This window comes from Thamnophis elegans, chromosome 2 (assembly GCF_009769535.1).
Source record: "Thamnophis elegans isolate rThaEle1 chromosome 2, rThaEle1.pri, whole genome shotgun sequence".
In the NCBI taxonomy this organism is placed as follows: Eukaryota; Metazoa; Chordata; class Lepidosauria; order Squamata; family Colubridae; genus Thamnophis; species Thamnophis elegans.
This window is the reverse complement of record NC_045542.1, coordinates 1482655-1506220: the sequence shown is the minus strand read 5'-3', so window position 1 is coordinate 1506220 and position 23566 is coordinate 1482655. Positions and strand designations below refer to the sequence as shown.

The following is a 23566-nucleotide window of genomic DNA, read 5'->3' as shown; positions in this document are numbered from 1 at the left end:
TTTCAGCCCTCTCTAAGCGGTTTACAGAGTCAGCATATCGCCCCCACAGTCTGGGTCCTCATTTCACCCACCTCGGAAGGATGGAAGGCTGAGTCAACCTTGAGCCGGTGAGATTAGAACCGCTGAACTAACAGTCAGCTGAAGTAGCCTGCAGTGCTGCACTCTAACCACTGCACCACCTCGGCTCTAGTTTAGTTCCGGAAGCAAATGGCCTCCGGTTGCTATGAGCAGCAAGGATGCCATGATCTCAGTCCTCAAAGTGTGTACACAGCAGCATCAAAGTTTCTTACCCAAGGCTCGTCTCTGAGCCGCCATGCTTTGGTTTCTGAGACACTCTGTTAAAGGGGCAGAGGCGATAAATATATCTAGAAAAAAAGAAAAAGCACAAAAATCATGACTTGCGTGATGATTTCCTTCTCTCTCCCACTAAGCAAATTCCCTTCTATGAGCACAAACACCTTTAGCTATTAGTCCATTAAGTAAAGGGAATTCTGGGACTCTCTTCTTCCTCCATTTCAGAATTAGGCAAAGAGCAGGAGTTGGCCACTGTTAATATTTACGTAAAACAACTGCCAAGAAAAGCCAAGAAAATCGAGGTTGTGAATTGCTGTCATAATGTTTTGGTGGGCTGCATCCTGCAAACATTTCCAGAATTGGTGAGAGCTAGGAAACAAATTTTGTGTATATATGCCTGGGTGTAGATTGGGCATCTCGTTTTCATCAAAATACAACTTTGATCTGCAGGAGCACTGAATCAGCTCAATAACCCCATATGAATAACTTATTCACTATACTACAGAAGAACCGCAGCTGATAAAAAGTTACTTACATTCTGCATTGCTTGAGGGAAATATATAATCAAAAGAGATGCAAATGTGACTGAACAATCCAATATAAAGAAATAGGACCTACTCATTAGTAGCAAGTTCATAGCACTGGCCATACATGTAAGAAAATTCTCCATTTGGACCAAAATCAAAGGAAATTTCTTTCTCTAGATTCCTAGAAAAACAAATAAAATAGAGCAAAAGGCTGTTAAAAGAAAAAAAAATGAATACATAAAAACCACAAGATATATTGCTAAACTATGGAATATTTGTAGGCCCATTTAACAGAATATGGTATGTTTTCCCCCCCAAAATTCCAGTTCCAAATCCTTTCCAAATCAATTCTCCTTAATATCCGACTCCTTGAAAACAACGCTGAAGCTGTACTCAGTGAGTAGCTGACCTTTTGTAGATACCCAACTATTTAAAGTAAATCAAAAGTAGCTGGAGGGGAAAGAATATAAGCCCCCCCCCGGCAGACATCAACTTTAGGAGGGAAATCATAGTATGTGGATGGGGGAACTGGAGGGGTGTGTGTGGAGAGGGCAAAGAACAGGAAGTGGGGGGAAATTGCCACCATCAAGAAAAGCTTTTGTGAAATATGCGTATTTTGAAGGAAGATGAAAGGCAAGCAGAGGACATCTGTCAATTAGGAAGGAGGAAAAATGAAAGACGCAACGGAACACTTGTAATTTGCTGCATTTGACCAAACTGGGAGGAACTGGGGGGGGACGGGGGATGGACACACTTCCTCAAACTGAGCCAAATCAACAACCTGCCGAGGGTACTGACCACTCCGATTGGTACCACTTTTCAAGATCAGCGCCCCGGGTTCAGCCATCTGCATTAAGATGCACAGAGAGGGAAGTCCTTTGAGCAGCAGCTTCTTCGTCCATGATTGGGCCTCAAGCATGAACATAGATCTTGACCACTCGGCCAAACGCCCACAGAATGGGAAAAGGAAGGCTTCAAATGCATCAATGATCAGGGCCCTTTTTACTCAAACTCTTGCTTTAGAGCAGTATTTCTCAACCTTGGGGGACTTTAAGTCCCGTGGACTTCAACTCCCAGAATCCCCCAGCCAGCATAGCTGGCTGGGGGATTCTGGGAGTTGAAGTCCACGGGACTTAAAGTCCCCAAGGTTGAGAAACACTGCTCTAGAGCTACCTTGTCTGCATTACAAAACTCCAAGCAATATCTAGAACTTTTCTAAATCTCTTTGCCTTCCTGCGGTGGCCATCTGGATTTATTTATTAGTTTATTTGTTCAGCAGCTCAGATCTTATAGCCTGATCTTTTGTCGAGAAGCCAATTTCTTTGTTTCTTGCCCATCTCATCTGCGTGCAGACCCGTGGGACCCCACAGAGGAGAAAGGCGGCAAGTTGGGTAGGCTGAATCCCATGGTTACCGCCCTGTCACCAAGGCTACCCCTAATTACGGGTCTCTCTCCCGGGCACACAGATGGATGCAAAGCTCTTTGTCTGATGGAGGACCCGCCCTTAGCTAATGCTTGGCCCCAGTCAGATGGAAAGAGCTTTCGGGAAGAAGGAAGCGTTTTTCCTCTCCTGCTCTTCTTTCTTCCGAAGCCTGATACGGTAATCCTTCCATTCCTCTGTACTATACACCCAAGCGCAGCTGGCAAGATAATGCTTCTGGTGCACGTATGGATTCTTTAACCATAAGTCTCGAGGGAAGAGCTCAACCTCTCTGCAGCAGCGGCCCCACCTATCCTAGGGAACAGGAAAAAGCCTGCGCTGGGAAGCTAACCGTCAACTCCGAAGAAGAAAAGGGTTGGTAGTAAAAAGTGGTTCCACCACAAAACCGCGAAGCCCTTATCCGCGCCGACATAAGGGCGGAGGCAAATCCGCGCCGTCCGAAGCACTAAGGAAAACGCCACCCTACCGCGATGACATAACCACGGAGGGCAAATCCGCGCCTCCCGAAGCACTAAACCTAACCCTAACCTTAATTTAAATCGGCTTTCTGCCGCCGCGCTGTTTTAAAGCGCCCTTCTGTCGCCGCGCTGTTGGCGCGGCGGTGATGACGCGCGGTGATGACATCGCGGCTTTAGCGACGCGGTTTTATCACCGCTATTTTGACGAGCACGGTTTTGTCATGCCACGGTAAAAAGTGAGTTCCTGGGATCCTAATTCCAGGAGGAGGATAGGGAAGGGTGTCTTTCATTCCCCAAAGGGGAAAAAATGTTTTGAAAAGTGACACCAACAAAACAGGTCTCAGCTGCTTCTCACAGCTTCCATTAACTGGGTGCTTAGCTAACGGATCCCGTGCCCCTCCTGTCCCCTTAAAAGCTTTCCTAATGGGCCAAACCGGAGACCTCCCAGGGGGCGAGGAGGGGCAGGTTGTGCTTGCAGCTACAGCTAAATTATGGCTAGATGGAAATCACCTCCTCTACAGTCAATTTTAAAAGGGCTTCAATTAAGGCTCTTGCTCTGCACCTGCCATGGCGAGCCATTTTCTCCCCAAGGTCATGATCCAGCATCTTACTTGCACCACCTCAGACGGCAAAATGCTCCCCCTTAACTCCTTCAACCGTTTTATCTTTGGCATTTAAATAGAACTTCAGGGACAAGAATTCTAGCCTGTTATTCACATGTTACGTTTCTCTGTGCAGGGGAGGAGACTTTAGGTATGAACGCCTGCTCCTAATGGGAGTAGCAGTGGCTTTCCTATGATTTTTTTAAATTAAATTGGGAATGGAAATTATAGAAACAGAAACTGCTCCTGCAGGAACTGAAAGTCCATACCCCCCAAGTGCTTCACAGATCTAGGCCAATTAAGATTCAGCAATGGAGAGCACTAGTTGGACGGACACACACAAACACAAACACACAAACACACACACACAAACACACCCCTTCCTTTGGTGGAGACAAAGCAATCTGTATCTCTTGACTTAAAGAGACCGTATATTTCTGAGTGGAGATACACTGGGCAGCAAACATAAATATCTGCAAGGGTACGATGAGGAAAGGATGATTTGTGCAAGAAATCTGCAAGCCTATGCTGGAAGCAACTATATTTAAGATGCATATAAATGACAGAAAGTTGACGTACAGGATCCATCCTTCTCCAGTGACATTTCACTATAGAAACGTTCCTAAGCAGTCATCTCTCACAGTGGAATTTTTGCTAGAAATCATACAACATGCAGTTTTATGGGTAAAGAAAACTTTTAAAAATTAACCAGAAAGGGCTGTTGCGTTGATCTCTGTTTAAATTGGAACAAATTTCTATTCAGATTAAACATACACAATTGTTTATAATTGTTCTCAAGCTAAAGTGGAAAAGAGCTTTGAAGTTAAAAGCACAGCCAGAATGGCTGCATTCAGAGGATCCAATATATCTTGTATTATGTTTCTTGGGAGGAGGAAGAATCTCCCAAATTAAGACACCCCCCCAATAGCTAAAACCGAAGTGTCTGTCACCAGGGTCAGCTAAACTAAGCGTGCCGAGGTCTCCCATCTGCTCCCTGAAACAACCCCCCCCAGTCTAAGAGCTCAGGAGTGGTGTGATTACTGCAATAATTATGTATGCAATCAATAGAAGACAGCTTGAAATTTATTTCTGGCTTCCATTCTTTACCTTCCCCCACTTGAGACCTGGGGAGAAAAAGATGTGAGTTGAATGACAAAATAGCACCCATCCCTCCAGAGTCCATTTCCATTTCATCTTGATGGAAAATTCAAATGGAATATACAAGTTAAGATACATCGAGATAGCAAGAAACAATAGAGAACACCAGGACTAAGAGAGGATAATTAAAAACCAGTTTGGTGTTCTAATGTTCTTAGACTCACTCACCCGTTCGCCCCCAGGATAGAATTCGTGTTGATATTTTAAGCCCATGAACCTGCTAAGACCATCCTTCTCGGTTCCCAGATAAAAAAAAGTGGCACCTCCCCATCGAGATTTAAGAGTAGGGGAATGGAAATACAAAGGGAAGGAGCCCTTTGGACCAGCTCTCTAGAAAAGGTTATGGAAATAAGGTGGCTTTCTCAGCTGGCTACTAGCAAATGGACAATCTACTTTTGGATCCCTGGAATCAGCCAGGAAGTACAAATGCCAGAAACTAGTGGGAAGCAATGTGATAGAAGCTAATAAATGATAGCAATAGCAGTTAGACTTATATACCGCTTCATAGGGCTTTCAGCCCTCTCTAAGCGGTTTACAGAGTCAGCATATCGCCCCCACAGTCTGGGTCCTCATTTCACCCACCTCGGAAGGATGGAAGGCTGAGTCAACCTTGAGCCGGTGAGATTTGAACCGCTGAACTGCAGATAACAGTCAGCTGAAGTGGCCTGCAGTACTGCACCCTAACCACTGCACCACCTCGGCTCCTTATCTGGGCTTCCAGATTACCTACATGGAAAACTACCACATTCAGAACTGCCCCAAAACATAATGGATCAGAAGACCGGTCCTGCGTTGGAAAGCCTTGACGGGTGTCATTGAAGCAGACATGGGTATCCATTACTAAGGGACTGATTGCCAGGAGGTTAAGATGCATCAGGAAAGCCAAATGCAAAGATGGGCCAAAATTGCAATGTTCATACTCATATTCACAGAAGCCACCACCCAGTTGAATAGTCACAGTTTTTTTCTCTCCAAAGTCCTACCTGATTGATTCCTCCATTTCTTTCAAGGACTTCTCTACTTCATCAAATTGTTCTCGGGCCTTTTGGGCAGCTGGAAGACAGGTAAAAATTAAAACTGGCTGAAAAATTGAATAAAATAATAAATTTGTTTTTTCCATATAATTCCCTTCTAAGTAGTATTGGGGTGTGGTTAAATCACCATACTGTATTCCTATTTCACAAAGAGCATTAGTGTGTGTGTGGGGGGGGGGGAGTCAGGGGGGAATGGACAAAAACATTTTCATAATAAACCCTCAAGATGCCACATTCCCCTTTTCAGTTATTTTTGTTCTTGCTATCTAAACCAGTTAAGCATCATGGCCAACTGGAAGAATTGGTAGTATTCATCCCATTTCATAAGTGGACAGATTTCACAGTGGACAACTGAAGCTGGGAACCCAGCTCTCCTATTTCGGTGAATGTGCAAATTCTGACTCAAGATCATTCCCTTATGTGGTTAGTAACTCCTTTACAAGTTTATTCCTCTTCAGCCTTTCCAAACTTAATGCTTTTAGATCTAGCCTCAAATGGTTGCATGGTTAAGACATAGTTCCAAGCATCATAAAGTTGCTTTGCATCATTCAAATGCAAGCAAAAAAGGAAAAAAAACCAAATGATTTAAATTTCCTCTCTTCACATTACTGATTTTTGTACAAAGAATGAAAGAAATAATAAAATACTAATTTGCTACTCTGATTCAACCTATGAGAACCTCTGATTCAACCTTTCCTTCTTATTGCAATATAGTATACAGCATTGCCGGACTCCTTTCACGATGTTGAACCAATCAGTGGTTCTGTGTCCAGTTCTCACTGTTGCTTCTTGACCCACATATAGGTTTTTCAAGAGACAAAATAAGATGGCCTGGTGCTCCCATCACTTTAAGAACTTGCCGCAATTTGTTCTGATCCACACACTCAAAGGCTTTGGCACAGTCAATGAAGGAGAAGCAGATGTTTTTCTGGAACTCCCTAGCTTTCTCCGTGATCCAGCGTATCTTGGCAATTTGATCTTTAGTTCCTCCGCCTCTTTGAAATCCTGCCTCTACTTCTGGTAGTTCTCGATCCACATACTGCTGGAGCCTGGCTTGTGGGATTTTGAGCATAACTTTACTAGCATGTAGGCCCCATCGAGGATGCTACTTCTTAGCTTCCAATGCTGAATCAACACACGGTGATAATAATTCTCTACTTCTACTCAGGGTGAAACCAGAAGTAGAAGACTCGTTTTAAATTGATGGGGGTCACATTAAGCAACCGGCTCCCACTACTGATCGCCCTTTGCCTCCTGGATAGGTGAGACTTGAGAAACGATGCGTCTGCTTAAAATGCTAACGGCATTAGCTTTGTAGGTGCCTCATATCAGAATGCAAAGTACCAGACCTGCCTTGGGCTTTCTTCTTTATTTTATTATAGCTACAAAACTGCTTTTTTTTTGTTTCACCTGATACAATTAAGCTCTGTCTTATAGCCCTTGTGAGAGCTTGGTTGGGCAGGCTTTGGAAGAGCTGAGCAAGAGCCAATATTTGAGGAACAGTAAAGACAACTGTTTTTATCTGTTTGGAAGAAGCCAGGGAGGGAAGGTCCAGATGAATTCCACTAAAACACTCAACCCTTTCCAGAGCAGTAACATTTACATGGAACCTAAGTCCTGTGCTGAAATGGAGTCAATTAATCATCAATCCATCAATTTATTGTTTTGACTACTGGTCATAAAATAAAACCCACACAAGTGTAGCCAAACATTAATAAAATACATAAAAACATACAGAAATCAGTAAAAACATTAATAGCAATAGCAGTTAGACTTATATACCGCTTCATAGGGCTTTCAGCCCTCTCTAAGCGGTTTACAGAGTCAGCATATCGCCCCCAACAACAATCCGGGTCCTCATTTTACCCACCTCAGAGGATGGAAGGCTGAGTCAACCCTGAGCCGGTGAGATTTGAACAGCCGAACTGCAGATAGAAGTCAGATGAAGTGGCCTGCAGTGCTGCATTTAACCACTGCACCACCTCGGCTCTTCAAGCAATAGCAGTTAGACTTATATACCGCTTCATAGGGCTTTCAGCCCTCTCTAAGCGGTTTACAGAGTCAGCATATTGGCCCCAACAACAATCCGGGTCCTCATTTTACCCACCTCAGAAGGATGGAAGGCTGAGTCAACCCTGAGCCGGTAAGATTTGAACCGCCAAACTGCAGAACTGCAGTCAGCTGAAGTAGCCTGCAGTGCTGCATTTAACCACTGCGCCACCTCGGCTATTACAGCAAGTAAACTATTAGACAGCCTTAAGAACTTTTGATAAAATATTTTCTCTGTTTAACAGCAGCCCATGCAAAGTTTGCTAATTTCCCCAGCATTGTCTCCTTGTCATTGAAATGGAATCTGTTCAAGGAAAAATCAGATGGGGAGCAGAATGAATCCAACACTTTGTGGCTCAGGAAATTAAAACATGATAGCTGTGAGTGTGAATTTCAGCTCTACTCAGAAAGCAGTCCGGGGAAATTCAGAAGAATGGGAAAGTGACTATGTCCTATTTTTAGACACGGGAAAAGCTAACAGCTCTTCTGCCCTTTCCAGGGAGGAATCTCGGCTTTTCCTGCTTGGTCTCCCTAAAGCAGCAGATATAGCCAGGAAAAACATCAGTTTAAGGTATTTCTATCCCACTTTCAAAGGCACATGGCAGCTTACAGAAACCACTGAAGAACACACACAAAAAACCCCAAGTAAGATCAACATGCTACCAGCCGTTGAGCACTCAAGAAAGTAGCAATAGCAATAGCAGTTAGACTTATATACCGCTTCCTAGGGCTTTCAGCCCTCTCTAAGCAGTTTACAGAGTCAGCATATGACTCTGTCTGGGTCCCCACAGTCTGGGTCCTCATTTCACCCACCTCGGAAGGATGGAAGGCTGAGTCAACCTTGAGCCGGTGAGATTTGAACAGCCGAACTGCAGTCAGCTGAAGTAGCCTGCAGTTCTGCACGCTAATCACTGCGCCACCTTGGCTCATGGCTGAGGTGTTAACTGATTTTATCAAGTGATAAAATCAGTTAACACCCGACCTCCTGAAACAACAAGGCTTCACAACTCCTTCACACGGCCAGGGACCCAAAAAAACATGGATCATGGGAATAAACCCAACTGAGGCATCACTTCCAAAGACATGCTGGGAGAAAAAAATATATGATTTGCCTTAGCATCTTCTAATTAAAACATGATTCCCCCACCCCCCCAAAAAATATCTATCCAAAGGTGTGGGAAGGACTGCAAAGCTGGCTGGAGTTCTAATGGGGTACGAAGGTTCAAAATATCTGGAATATATCAGCTACTATTTATGCTGCAAGCCAAAAGAAGACACCCACCAACATTTTACCAAATTTCTGCCCTATTTGCATCTGGCCTCCCAGGTGGCCGAATGCAATAATTCAAGCTATAACAATATAAAATGCTTTACATAATGTGGCCAAGAAAATTGCAAGAATGGAGAGTTATCTCTGTTTAGTTTACAGTAATTTAAGATAATGTCTAGCTGGATGACAACACTTTTAGCTTGCTGGCTATTCTCAAACCCCTAAGCAGAGCCAGATTTGCCTGATAATGGATAAGAGGCCACTATGAAAAATCAGTTCTATAGACAGGAGTGGGAAATTGTTAAAATCCCACAAGGCAATGGAAAATCACTCAAATGCAGAAGAAAACTACATAAATCTATGTGAATTCAATATGCTGGAGCTTGAATTGGAATATTTTTACAACACTATACCATAGTTTGTGACCTGTTCTGTACATTCTCTTCTCCTTGAATCTTGTCCCCAAAGAACGTGTATATTCATTCAGTCCCCCTCTTCCATACCATCCACCCATTGCTCTTCTGAGCCAACTCTTTCCCACAGTAGGAATCATGTGGAAGGAAAAAAGAATGTGCAGAGAAGAAGAATCAGCAAGTAGAGGCTTCCAAACTGACTGGACTGCTTCCTGGGCTACATTACAACTGTGTGAAAAAGTCCTGCACGCTTTCAGTTTTAAGCTGTATTTACATGTTTCATCAACTTTTCACACAAAATTAGTACTTTGATGAAAATTTCTGGAGTGGAATTGAGATGCATATTTTTTTTTATTAATGTAACCAAAGTCTTTTTAAGGTTTTGAGTGAGTTTATGTGCTAAAACAAACACAACTTCAATTTTCGAGAATGTTAGGATTGAAAATAGCCAATCAGCAGTGAGCTTTGGCTGACCAATCAAAATGCAGAGGCTAAATCTGTGAGCCAATCAATGCTGTCATACTCTATGACCGTGATGATGGCGAACCTATGGCACGTGTGCCAGAAGTGGCGCGCAGAGCCATCGCCAGTTGCTCTTCCGGGTTCAGGCACAGCAGTCAGCTGGTCTTCATGCACATTGGCATGCCAGAAAGTAGAAGCGGAGCTGCCCGGTGCGCATGCGCGCACTAGGAAAATGATCTTTTTTTGTTTCCAAGGTGCACATGTGCCTCGGCCATCTGGTGATCTGGTTCCTGGCGCAACAGGAAGAGCAACGGCCGTGCGTGCCAAAAGATGTGGAGAGGGGATCCCGGCCATGGCTTCTTAGCAGAGTAGAGCTGTGGTCGGGGCTTCCTCCCTCCCCGCCTGAGCGGGCTTCTTGCGTGGCCCCAGCCCTCCAGTCCGTGGCTCATCTGCAGTCCAAAGTGCCTGGCCGGCTCGGGCGCCACAGAAAAGCAGCAGCAGCAGCAGCCAGAAGGGGAAGGGCAGGAGCGACCCCCCCCCCGCCTGCTGCAGCCACTCCCACAAAGCCTCTGGCGCCTGGGGAGGGCGGAAGATGGGTCTATTGCGGGCCAAAAGGGGGGGGGGTCGCATGCACATGTGCAGGGTGCGCGCACATGGGCATGCGCATGGGAGGGTTGCTCATATAGCATTATGGCTATGGCACACCCACATACAACCCCCTTCCGCTCCCCCCCCCCCCGCTTTTGGCACGGGAGCCCAAAAAGGCTCGCCATCACCGCTCTATGACTATAAATAGGCATGAAAAGCATCGAGAAATTTAATTTAGCTCTGGCTGCAGGCATGGATGAAGGCCTTTGCTTTCACCAGTACTGAGCAGCCGCAGCGCATCAATGTGCTCCATGAAGAGGGTTACTCCTGTACGGAAATTGCCAAGAGAGTGAAATGCCATCGCACCACAGTGAGCACAGAGTGGTTGAAAAATACCAAATAACTGGTTCAGTTGATGACAGGCTCCGCTCTGGAAGACCAAGAAAGTTGACAAAGGCTCTGCAATCCATTTTGATGGCTGACAAGAAACTCACCTCACCTCGGATTACAAGAATTTGGGGTGAAACCTGTGATGTAAAAGTGTGCACAAGCACAGTGTGTCGCAACCTGCTTGCCAGAGGGCTCAAAGGCTGCAGGGTTCGAAGTAAACCTTTGCTCACAGACACTCACCGCTCTCGTCAACGTTCGTGGGCCAGGAAGTATGCCAAGTGGACCAACGAACAGTGGGCCAAGGTCATCTTCAGTGACGAGAGCAATTTCTACTTGACTGGGAATCAGTGCAATAAGTATGTCAGAAGATTTCCAGCTGAATAATTTAGGCCATACTGCCTGAAACTATCCATGAAGTATCCATTGCACGTGATGATGTGGGGCTGCATCGCTGCTTCTGGTATTGGTCGGATACAAATCGTGCAGGGAATCAGGAATTCCAAGCAGTATGTTGAAGTCCTGGAAAAGACCATGCTTCCTTTCAGCTTAGCAACTTGTAGGGAAGTACTTTCACTTCCAGGATGACAACACTCCTTCTCATCGAGCCAAGTCCGTCCAGCAGTGGATGAAGAAGCATGGTGTTCAACTCAGTCGGATTTGAACCCAATTGGGAACTTGTGGGCCAAGACTGCTTACAAAATAAGCAAGAAGCATCAGAAGACCAAGCAGGAGCTGACTGAATCCATTATTGCAGCCTGGCACCACTTTGCTTACCAAAGATCACATGCAAAGGTTTATACAGTCTGTGCCGAAGTGATGCTGCCTGGTGATAAGCAATAAGGGTTATTTGCATAAAATATCATAAAATCAACAGCCTATCCGAAAAATGTCATAAACCATAAACTGTAAAGCGTGCGGGACTTTTTCACACACCTGTATATGACCCCACTATTGCAGGAGTAATCCCCAAGTTCATATCACTAAAAGGTAGAGGTAAAACGTTGAACAAATTTCCATTAAAAAAAATGGGAAGTTTTAAAAAACATGTTCAGGATTACAACACTTTTTTTCATTCTGCACCCTCTCCCTAGGGCAGTGTTTCTCAACCTTGGCAACTTGAAGATGTCTGGACTTCAACTCCCAGAATTCCCCAGCCAGCATCCGCTGGCTGGGGAATTCTGGGAGTTGAAGTCCAGACATCTTCAAGTTGCCAAGGTTGAGAAACACTGCCCTAGGAGTAGTGAAAAAAGGCACAAATTGTGCCTTTTAGGGATGGTATTGTATCAACACTCCCCCGTGGCCCCAGGAGCCTGGAAAAATATTTTCAAAATTATTGTGGCTGGTGGCAAATGGTCTGATCCTGATAACGCCTATAGACCGGGGCCACGGTGGCTCACATGGCAAGACGCTGGGCCTGCGTGCACCACTGAGGTTGGCAGCTCGATTCCCCGTGAACGAATAAACCACGTAGGGACAAGAAAGGGGCCTCCCTGACTGCCTACCGGCATTCAGGCACCCTGAGGGTAAAAGATAAACACCGCTCAAAAAAATCCCTTTCAGAGAGGCAGGCAGCCACCTCCGTGATCCCTGGCTAACACATGCCACATGCTAAAAACAAACAAACAACGCCTATAGAAGCTTTATTAAAGAAGAATAACTCTTTAAAAGCAGATCGGAGAGTTACTTCCATCACCTCTTTCAAACCATATTAATTCGACGGAGACAAGACTGCTACGCCAAGAAATGGCTCCATCAATCCCCCGCCCTATCTTAGCATAAACATTTTGAGGACTGCGGTGCCCTCTAAAGGCCCTGAGATGGTTGAAGCTCTGTGCAAATGTAATGCATTAACTGCCCTTCAAAAACAATCACTTTCTTGGATTCTTACTTCTTATACCATATTTTTCAGAGTATAAGACGCACCTTTCCCCCTCCTAAGAGCGTGGAAATGTTGGTGGGTTTTATACACCAAATGCAGCCATTTTTTTGCCTCCCAAAGCCCTGCATCCCATTTTTGCAAAAAATGGGTGAAAAACAGGCTGGTTTTTTTTTTTTTGCAAAGACAGAGGTGTTTTTGCCTTCCCCCAGCAGCACTCTGCAGGCTTCAGTTTTTTGTAAAAATAGGGGCATTTTCGCCTTCCCCCAGCCCTGCTGAAGCCTGCAGAGCTCCTGGGGGCCGGGCAGGACAAAAATCTTTTTTTCTTACTTACCTCTTCGAAATCTTGGTGCATTTTATATACCGGTGCATCTTATAAGTCCAAAAAATAGGGTACATTTCTTTCTCCGGTATTTTTGAAATTCTTTATCATCAACTTTAATATTCTGGGCTGGCCTCACCAAAAGCTGACTATTGCCCCTGATTGTGATAGTCCGTTATTCTTTTTTAAAAAAATTTATTCATCAAAATGCTACCCATCTCATGATTCAGGCAACTGATTAATGAAACTTGAAAACTGGACGGTAATACAAAAAAACAAAACTAAAAAAAAAACAGATTAGAGAAATGGACTGAAAGCAACAGAAGGAAATATGAAAGAAGTACAAGTCCTCCACTAAGGCAGTGGTTCCCAAACTTGGCAACTTTAAGACTTGTGGACTTCAACTCCGAGAATTCTGGGAGTTGAAGTCCACAAGTCTTAAAGTTGCCAAGTTTGGGAACCACTGCACTAAGGAAACAAGAATCAAATGCACGCATATGGGGTGGAGATACCAGGTTGATTGTGGTACTTGTGAAAAAGATCTTCCTATACTTATTTACTGAAAACTAAACATGAGTCAGCACTGTGAGATGGCTGTAAAAAAATGATGAATTTAAATTTCTTCAACCAAAATAAGGCTTCCAGGCAACAGCTGATACTTTTTTGCAAACCTACCCTCCAAAACAGCAGATGGAATGGGTAATTCTGGGATATAATATTAAACAAGTAATGGACAGAGGCAACACAGGGATTGTGGAGCCTGGCTGAAATCATTCTGAAGAACACTATCATGCTGCTTAAATAATTATTTGGCCTGTTTAGAACCACAGCATAAAACTTTTGACCTTGTCAAGTTTAATTTGAACGCAACATTTAGTAAGTGCCAGCATATGCCTGTCAATAAGATTTCCAAATTCTGTTTTAAAAATAGTAAAAAAAATCAGTGAATTCCATGCACAGGACTGTTACTTGTCAATAAGAGGCTGTAAAATAAAGTACTGGTCCAGGCAGATCTCCCCATCCTAAATCAAGATTGTTGATTTCGATTGCTTGTTTGGCAAGTAAGCTTCCCTGGGCCTTCCAGTGCACCAGTTTCCAAAATAAGTGCCTTTAAATAACTTATACTCAAATGTTCATGCAGCTAAATGCATTGACAGCTTACAAACCAAAACAGAAGTTTAAAGTGTAGATTTGCCCTCGGGATAGGAAATTGATCATAGATCGAGAGCACAAAATTACAATTTAGTTTTAAGTTCAGAATTCTATTTGTCAATCAAAAAAAAAATCTTCATTCTAACAGCATTTTTTTAAACTCTTAACAGACGGCAAAATGCTTTAAAGCAACCTTTCCAGCACAAATAACAGGGGGGAGATATGTGAGTTGAGTTTGCCTTGTTTACAGAATCCCACCCCCACCTCCCGGGTGCATTTCCTCAACAATCAGCTTTTGGCTATCCTTTAAAAAAGCTGCCTTTTTCATGCATAGCATCGAATTGTGTGATGATCTCATTGAGGAGTTTGGGGTTACGAAATGCCCCAAAGGACCTCCGCACACATAAAGAGACACAGCATGCTACTCTTCAATTATCTGACATCATTGAAAAGCACCCCAACTTTGGTCCTAGTCCAGTACCTTTTCCACTTCATGAGACCAAGTTTCTGTGCCAAGAGTTGGAATGGTCACACTTGCTCAACAAAAGCCATCCTTCAACGTAGCCTAGGAGAAAAGTTCCCAGAGCAGCCAAATAGTTGCAACTTCCTAGCAAAAACTATTCAGTACAGGCAGCTTGTGTATGTAAGCGTGCAGAAGCATATATCACCCCAACTCTTACAACAGGGCCCCTCAAAATATTAGTTGCCATCTGTTATTTAACACTGGGCCTATAAAAAAACCTCCAAAGGACCCAGCGGCAGCAACTCCATCAATAACCATACATGATTTCTTAGGAAACATCTCTGAGGTGATTGGCCACAATCCTCAACATCAAGGATCTAAAAATCAGCATTTAAAACCAAGTATTTGTAAGTATCTTTCCTTGAACCAAAAAAAAAAAAGAGAGACTTAGAACATACAATATAGGGTTGGAAGAGACCTTGGAGATCTTCTAGTCCAGTGGTTCCCAAACTTGGCAAGTTTAAGACTTGTGGACTTCAACTCCCAGAGTTGGCTGGAGAATTCTGGGAGTTGAAGTCCACAAGTCTTAAAGTTGCCAAGTTTGGGAACCACTGTTCTAGTCCAACCCAGTACTCAAGCAGGAGACACTAAACCATTCTGGAAAAAATGACCGTCCAGTCTCTCCTTACAAGCCCTGATGGAGCACCCACACCTTCTGAAGGTAAGCCAACTGCAATGATGAAATATTCTGTCAGAGCAATTCTTTGGTTCTATGTTGGATCTCTCTTTAATGATCTTCCATCTGTTACTTCTTGTTCTCAGGTACTTTGAAAAACAGTCAACCCTGTCTTATCTGTGACAGCCGCTCAAATAGAAAACTACTGGGCCAACCCTAGTCTTTCTCTTCACTAGACTAAACACACCCACTTCATGCAACCGTGGCTTCCAGACCCCTGATTATCTTTGTTGCTGCTCTATGAACTCTTTCTACATATTTTCTGTATCATAAGTGACCAGAACTGGATGCAGTATTTCAAGCATGGTCTCACTAATGCAATATAAAATGGTACCATCACTTCACATGATCTTGAAACTGTCCCTATTATGTAAATTTATTATTTATTACATAAAATATATTTGCAAATATACAGATCCACAAGGAGTAAGAGAGACATTACTTTGGCTTACAATGACAAATAAATATTGTATTTTTCGTAGTATAAGATGCACTCCCCCGCCCCCAAAAGAGCGTGGAAATGTTGGTGTGTCTTATACACCGAATACAGCGACTTTTGGCTTCCCGAAGCCCCGCCCCCACATCCCATTTTTGCAAAAAACAACCCCCAGCAGCGCTCTGCAGGCTTCAGCAAGGCTGGGGCAAGGCAAAAATGCCCCTGTTTTTGTAAAAAACAGACCATTTTTTAATAAAAACTGAGGCTTTTTTGCCTTCCCTCAGTCCTCAGCATTCCTCTGCAGGCTTTAGCAGGGCTGGGGCAAAGCAAAAATGCCATTTTTGAAAAAAAATGGGCTGTTTTTCACAAAAACTGAGGCTTTTTTTGCCTTCCCCCAGCCCCCAGCAATACCTTTTTTTTCCTTACTTACCTCTTCGAAATTTTGGCGAGTCTTATACACTGGTGCGTCTTATAGTACAAAAAAACCCCGGTATATAAAAAGTCATGTGAAGCATCAGCTGCCCCATATTACTTTCTTCAAGATACCATAACAACAAAGTTGCCAAAACACCACATAAATTCAAAGCCCTGAGGCAGTCTTGCCCATAACATCCTAACAGGAACAATATAAGCCAAACTTATAGGAGTTTTGACTAGGAGATTAGGAGTTGTAGCCTAATCCCCTCTCTGGTGAACTATTGTAAGATAATTTATGAAAAATATCGCAATATTTACTTTGAAACGTCCTTATCCTTATCATCTCCTCTTGATGTTTGAAAATATTTATCATCTTTTGGTTACTTATTCAAAGACAGATTCAGAGTAGACTATTCTAGTGTTTCGGTTTTATATGAGCTATCAAAATTAGTAAATATATGTTGCATTTATAACTGTCATCCTTACCACAAAGTTTTAAGGCAGCAATCGTGAACCAGGGCAGTTGTCTCTTTTTTAACCTTCAGGGCTATGTGCAAAAACCTGCTTCTGCCCAGATCCTTCCTCAACCATAAAAGTTTGATATTGTACTTTCATCAGCCTACCATCAATTAGAGCTTGAGTTGCTTCATCATAAGGAGGGATCTTCTCCACTTCTTCCTCTGCTGCCTTGTCATCTGATGATGGTTTGGGTGATGAGACCTACAGAGATATTAAGCCAGAAGATTATTATTCATTTTTTTTGAAATCCATCAATAACCCTTGTGGAAATAATGAGAAGAAAAGCAGAATAAGCTGACTAAAAAGGTTAACTTTATAGATCCTGTGCGACCAGAGTGTCAAAGAAAGTGCATTACCAAATCAGGAAAACAAAAATAAACCCTTGCTAAAGCTAAAAGTAGCAGATCTTTTTTTTTAATCATTTGTCCTGATTCATTGCAGGATCCACTTTTTTTTGCATTCTGCTTGCTCAGTTTACACAGCGATGCCATCACTGCATGGTACAACTAGGGATCTGTTGTTCGGTCGGCTTGCTGCAGAGCCTGATGCTGTTTTAAGGCTGAGTGTGTGTGGCTGGCCCAAGGTCACCCAGCTGGGGTCAATGTCTAAAGGAGAACCTGGATCTCCCAGATCAATAGCAATAACAGTTAGCAATAGCAGTTAGACTTATATACCGCTTCATAGGGCTTTCAGCCCACTCTAAGCGGTTTACAGAGTCAGCATATCGCCCCCACAGTCTGGGTCCTCATTTCACCCACCTCGGAAGGATGGAAGGCTGAGTCAACCTTGAACCGGTGAGATTAGAACCGCTGAACTGCAGATAACAGTCAGCTGAAGTGGCCTGCAGTACTGCACCCTAACCACTGCGCCACCTCGGCTCTTCGTAGGGAAAACTATGAATGTGTACGCCCTAAAAAGATATTACATTTAAAAAGAAATAAAATCTCCCCCCCCCCCAAGTCCTTTCCCAAATCAACTCATTCTAATGTTTGTGACTCTTGTCCTCTCCAGTGCTCAGCCTTCCAAGTGCAAGATGTACTTGGCCACCAAGGCTGCCCTTGACTTTGTGGCATCTTTTAAATCTCTCCTAAATTGTTTAGCATGTAGCAGACAACGCTGTTGGTCTAAATGGTTTGCAAGACAGATAACGACTATTGCATGCATAACTCTCTATGGAATATCTGGCTTTACAGAGAAAAAAAATCTGCAAATAAAGCAAAGCAAAACACAATAAGAGGCGGCAGACATAATGACAATTATATTTTTTTTTCTCTAGTTTATTTTTAAAGACTTGGAAAGCAATGCAAGGATCTGGGTAGTATGGAAGATGCCACTGAATTATAACTCCTAGAAGCTCCAGGTAGCCTGGTCAAAAATGTGGGAACTGTCATTCAATAACTTCCAGAGGAATACATGCTCTTTTTTAAATATTTGGAGACGTTCCGAACATTGAAGAAAATGTTTATTTTTGCTTAAACCACAAATTTCACCAAACCAGTGTGTTTTTATAGAAGCTCCGTATTAGGCAGAGGTAGGTCTCGATTAATGTGGTTGATTAATGGTCGCATGAATCAAACTTGCACTACTCAAAGTAATATTTCTATGGAAAACAGAATTGGTTCCTGTTTCACAGAAATAGGCAATTAAAAATTTAAAATATAAATTTTATGGATTTATTAATGAAATACTGTATAACAGTAAAAGAAGTTAAACCCATATTGATAATGTATTCTGCTATAGTTCTTAATTTTCAAGTTTTCTTTGAAAAAAACCTTTCTTTTCCACATTTCACACACAGGATGATTAGCACCTAAAACCTCAGCTATGTGATACCCTGGTGCTATGGATTTTGGCTTGCTTTAAATGAAACCTGGCATCAATTTAAAATTTGCACTAAATCAAATATATTGCATTATTCACACTAATCACAATCTATGTTTCTTCTTCTTCTTTTTCTTAAGTTTTTTTTATTTTTCCATTTTCATAGCATACAACCACATGTATACTATTACATAGCCAACATCGTATTGTATTATTAAATGTTTGCATCAATTCGTCTTGCCATCAACTCCCAAAATCAATTATTGGCTCTTCAACCTATGTTTCTTCTATATACCTGAAAAGCTCCTTAAGAAGGAAGCAAACCCGTCCCTACCTGATTTTATCTACGTATCCAAATATGAAATAGGATTATTTATCATCTAGAAATCTGCACTTGCAGAAGTCTTTATGTAATTTAGGATATTAAGCTGTTTTGGAAGCTTGAATACATGCAACTAATGTCGCAAACTTCTGCGACCAGTAAAGATTTGGTCAAAGTTTAGTAAAACATTTCTTTCCCCTATCCTCAATACATAATTTACTGATCAGTTCTTCTCAAGTCGTGCAAACCATAAAGAACTGAATAAATAAAATAAGCAAATCTGCACACATTTTCCTGGGGACCACAGCTTTGTAAACACAATCTAGGTTAGGAATACAATAAGAAACTTCCTTGTGAATTTCATTGATAGGTGTCATACAGCAGTTTAATGTTATACCTTCATCTCTTCATCCAAACTATCATCATCAGCTTCCTCATCTTCCTCATCTTCGTCATAGTCTTCCTCAGGTGGTAACTGGTCCACCTGGGCATCAGGCTGAGTATCAGACTCCTCTTCCACTGGAGTGTTCTTTAGAGGCTGTTCTTCAGCCGAGTCCTGTAAAGGGAGAGCTGGATTCAGCCTAAAACGACTCCTGTTCATGCACTTGATTACCAACTCAATTTGGCTCTTCAACAACTTGGGAAGCAAGGAAAAATGAGTACTACAGATGTTATTTGGGAATCCTAAATAAAGAGAGTATATTTCGTCTAAGGTACAGGGCATCAAACTCACGGCCCCATGTTGCCGTCACGTGATGTTTTGTGACATTTTTCCCCTTCGTGGAGCTGGGGTGGGTGTGGCCTGTGTGTGATGCATTTGGCCCGTAGGCCACCAGTTTTGACTTGCGAGACCGCCTACTGCCACACTCCTCCCAGCAGCTGGTAAGATCCCACCGGGTGGGCCTCCTTCAGATGCCGTCAGCCAGACAGTGTCGGCTGGTGGGCCCCCCGGAGGAGAGCCTTCTCTGTGGCTGCCCCGACCCTTTGGAACGAGCTACCCCCAGAAATCCGGACCTTGCCCACTCTCATGGCCTTCAGAAAAGCTGTCAAGACCCGGCTTTTCCGGCAGGCCTGGGGCTGTTGACCTCATTGTTGAGGTCCAGCCCCAACTGAAATGAATGTATCTGTGTTGTTTTTAACTTGTCTTATTTTATTTTTATTTTCTTTCTTTCCTCTTTCTGTAAGCCGCCCGGCTTACAGAAAATTAAACTTGCAAACTAGCCCCGCTCTAAGGCTTCATAGAAAGGTCTTCAGTCTTCAATACTGCCTCCCCGTACTATTTTGGCCACATCAAAGACTCTTCTCCATAACCTGACTGCTTATGTTGCACGTGCAATTGAGAGTGAAAGAACCTTGATAGGAGCTCTGGCTATGGGTCAGAAGTAGCTAAACTGGCCTTCACTTCATTAAACAATTTGTGGAATTCTTCATTTAGCAAATGCATTTGTTAAATGTGGAAAGGAAATTTCATCTGGTTTTTATTTTCTTGCTTTGCTATTTGTCTGCTCCTGATTGTATCACTTTTCTTTGTAATTAACATTTTCAGTCTTTTTCATCCATTTTAATTGCTGTTTACTACCCTGGGTGCTGCATGAGCACTAGGAAGACAGGATATAAATATATTTATGTATTAAATTTCATACTGTGTGGAGCAGGCCCACTTCCCAAGGAGAAGGCTTAATATTAATGCCTGCCAAGATTTAAAAGTACCATCAATCAATAAAAGCTGCCATCCCCTGAGAATGGGTCTGCCCACCCAGCATGAATCCTCTTATGAAGGAGCAGCTGCTCTAAATATATATTCCAAACGATTCTTCCAGAAGTACTTTATTCTCAAGGGTTTGAGACACTGACCTCTGTTTTGAACTTCTCCTTGATTGCTGGCCACACAGTGTCCTGGAAATGGCCTCTGTCCACCTGTAAGAAGTTACCCAGCAGGGTCTGGAAGAATAAGAGCAGAAGTAAGCCGTTGTATAGCGCTCATGAAAGTACTAACACAACTTACCAAATGCACTTGCCGCTTCTCAGTATGTGGATGAACTTTGCAAGAAAAAGACAGCATTTCTCTTAAATACGACCAATTACAATAAGGAACACGACTACAGTAATCCTAATCTCTCCTTCCTTCCCCTCCTTTTCTCTTTTCTTTCTTTCTCCTTTCTTTCTTTCTTCCTTCCTTCCTTCCTTCCTTCCTTCCTCCCTCCCTCCTTCTTTCTTTCTTCCATCTCATGTTTGTGACTCTGGGTGGCTTTCAGATAGCTTAGGAGTTGAACTTTGAATATTAATATTTAAAATTCTGCACAACTCTTTAAAATTACAAGTGTGTTTCATATCGCCTTTTCTCTTTTTAGTCTCCAAAAAGAAAGAAACTGAAGTAAAAAAAATCAGTAAGTGATTCAATACATAGTTTATAACTTCAGAATTTGCTCACATAAATGGTTTGTGACTAGTGCAAAACAGTATTTCCCACGGGTTTTTTTTCAGCTGTGAGCAGCTTTCAATCCACTTTAATTCCAACTAACTGCTAGAAAAGCAAGTTAGTGCAGGGAGGAAGAGATAAAGTATTATTCCTGGACAATTATTTATTTGTTTATTTAATCAATTTATATAGCTGCCCAACTCACACAACAGTGACTCTGGGCAGTATACAGCTTTAATTATAGATAACAATAGGGAAATGTTTCTTCTGCCTTAGATCTTATGCTGGTCCTATGGGTCAACAGTATTTTGGGTGGAAGAATTAAAAGTAAATTAACTCTCAGCCTCCAAATGAATTTCCATTGTCACATAACTAAAAAAAATACTTTGGGAAGAGTCTTATAGAATCAACATTTTTTACAGCCCTAGGAAGTAATACTGCAAAGCACAGAAAATGTTAATTGTTCTGCAAATGACATCACCACGTGGAAGTTAGCCATGGCTCTCAGATAAATGGCATGTTTTTGCTCTTGACCTTGGAAGATGAACAGACTAGTCATCGATGCAATAAACGCTGAAGATCCAGTACCTCTTGCCAGGCAACCAGGCACCCATAGAGAGAGCTACTAAGAACAAATAGGAAAAGGCACGGCGGAAATGGCTGAAAGAGGAACTGGTTAAAGAAAATGACTTCACAGTCATGTCTGCTACGCCAAGAGCATCTGACCTGATTTGTACCCACAACTTTTGCTTCCTTCCAAATTTAAAGTAATATCCACTCTGATCTTACATGAAAGAGTGACAGAAGAATCACACAAGGAATAGAAAATTCTTGAAAGATGAAAACTCCTGCTTGAGTCCGAAGAGCCTTCATTGAGAGTTAAGTGTTGTGGCCCAGCAGGAGCCATTTCTCTCATATACCTTTGGCAACGTGGCTCCATCTTTTGCAGCTCTGATCTTTCCTTATAACCGCTAATAAACATTAAAAATGGACCAGTCTGGATATACCACCAATAGTACCTTGTTGTGGCCCAGCAGGAGCCGTTGGAGCTGCCACCAGACTCCGACAGCGAGGGGCCCTACGAGTCGGCTCTGGAGGATGTGGAGGACCCTGGACAGGGTTCCGACTCCGAGCAGGGCACAGAGAGGGACTGGTTGGCCACCAGGAGGCACCTGAGCCTTGGACCAGTGGGGAGGAGACAAGGGAGAGTGAGCCGGACGCCAGCAGTGAGTTGTTCCTGGATGCACGCCATCAAAGAGCTACTAGGCGTCAGGAACAGTTGCGCAAGTACAGGAGGTAATTGCACTCAGCTGGTGGTAATTAGGCTCCTCTCCAGACTATAAAAAGACTGCTTGTGCACACGCCCCTCTTTGCAGAAGTCAACGCGTTGACTAAAAGTTGGAGAACTTTTGTAACTACCTTGGCAGGCTGGATTGCTGCCAAGGTCCTTATCCGTTTGTTATGCTTGGCTTTCAGCCACCGAGGTTTTGGTTTCTTGCTATTAAAGTACATTCCAGTTAAGCTTGTCTCGGCATTCGTTACTGGACAGAGGAAGGGGGTCAGAACAGTTAAGTATTTCCTTTCTTACCTGGGCTTCCGTTTCTGATAAGATCCCATCCCCATCGACATCTAGCTCAGGGTGTGCCTGAAGTTCTACAACAGATATCCTGGAGAAGCAGGAAGGGAAATAAGCCAGTTAAGAGTGAGAGCCAGCTGGCCAAAATTTGGAAACAAGAACTGCCATCATGAAACTAGTTTTTTTTTTGTTTTTATTTTAATCAAAAATAGGTATTTTCAGCAAAAATTGGTCTTGAAGATTTACAGCAGGGGCCCCCCAAACTCACAGCTATGACCCACTACTGGGCCATGGTGTGTTCAGAACTGAGCTGCACAAACGGTGGGCAAGCTCACACGCAGCTCCACTTGTGCAAATGGAGTTGCACATGCTTGCGTGCGCACCTGTCACTCACACAGAACCACCCCCTCCCCCGTCCACCAAGCCCAAAAGGATGGAGACTGCTGATTTACACCATAAGGTATTTCTGGCAACTGAGCATCTTGCCTCAAAAAGAGAGAAAGAGCAATTGAGACCGTGAGCCGGCAAATGCGCGCCGACAAAACCGCAATGACAAAATCTCGGCCACAAATTCGTGATGTCAGAATCGCATCGACAAAAGCGCGATGACAATAAAATGGAAAAAAAATTTAGGGTTAGGGTTATAACGTATGTATGCGCAATTTTGTAATTGCGCATTTGTCATTGCGCTATTGTCGAAAATCAATTAGCGATTCTGACGTCGCGGTTTTGTCGTCACGGTTTTGTCATCGAACATATGTCTATCGCGCATTTGTCGGTGAACCACTGAGCCTGGATTAGACAATCTTCTTTCTTGGAAG

General features: G+C 43.1%; 1 protein-coding gene across 1 annotated transcript in view; it reads right to left on the bottom strand.

The window, feature by feature from the left end:
• The window catches only part of PRKCSH (protein kinase C substrate 80K-H), a 40353-nt gene that overhangs the window by 3777 nt on the left and 13010 nt on the right, over positions 1–23566 (bottom strand). Inside the window, exons 9-15 of the mRNA XM_032209339.1 lie at positions 22758–22836; positions 20605–20691; positions 19148–19306; positions 16712–16808; positions 5464–5533; positions 913–1002; positions 291–365 (exon numbers count right to left, since the gene is read on the bottom strand). Of these exons, the coding sequence (XP_032065230.1) occupies positions 291–365; positions 913–1002; positions 5464–5533; positions 16712–16808; positions 19148–19306; positions 20605–20691; positions 22758–22836 (657 nt within the window). The remainder of the gene's footprint in view (positions 1–290; positions 366–912; positions 1003–5463; positions 5534–16711; positions 16809–19147; positions 19307–20604; positions 20692–22757; positions 22837–23566) is intronic.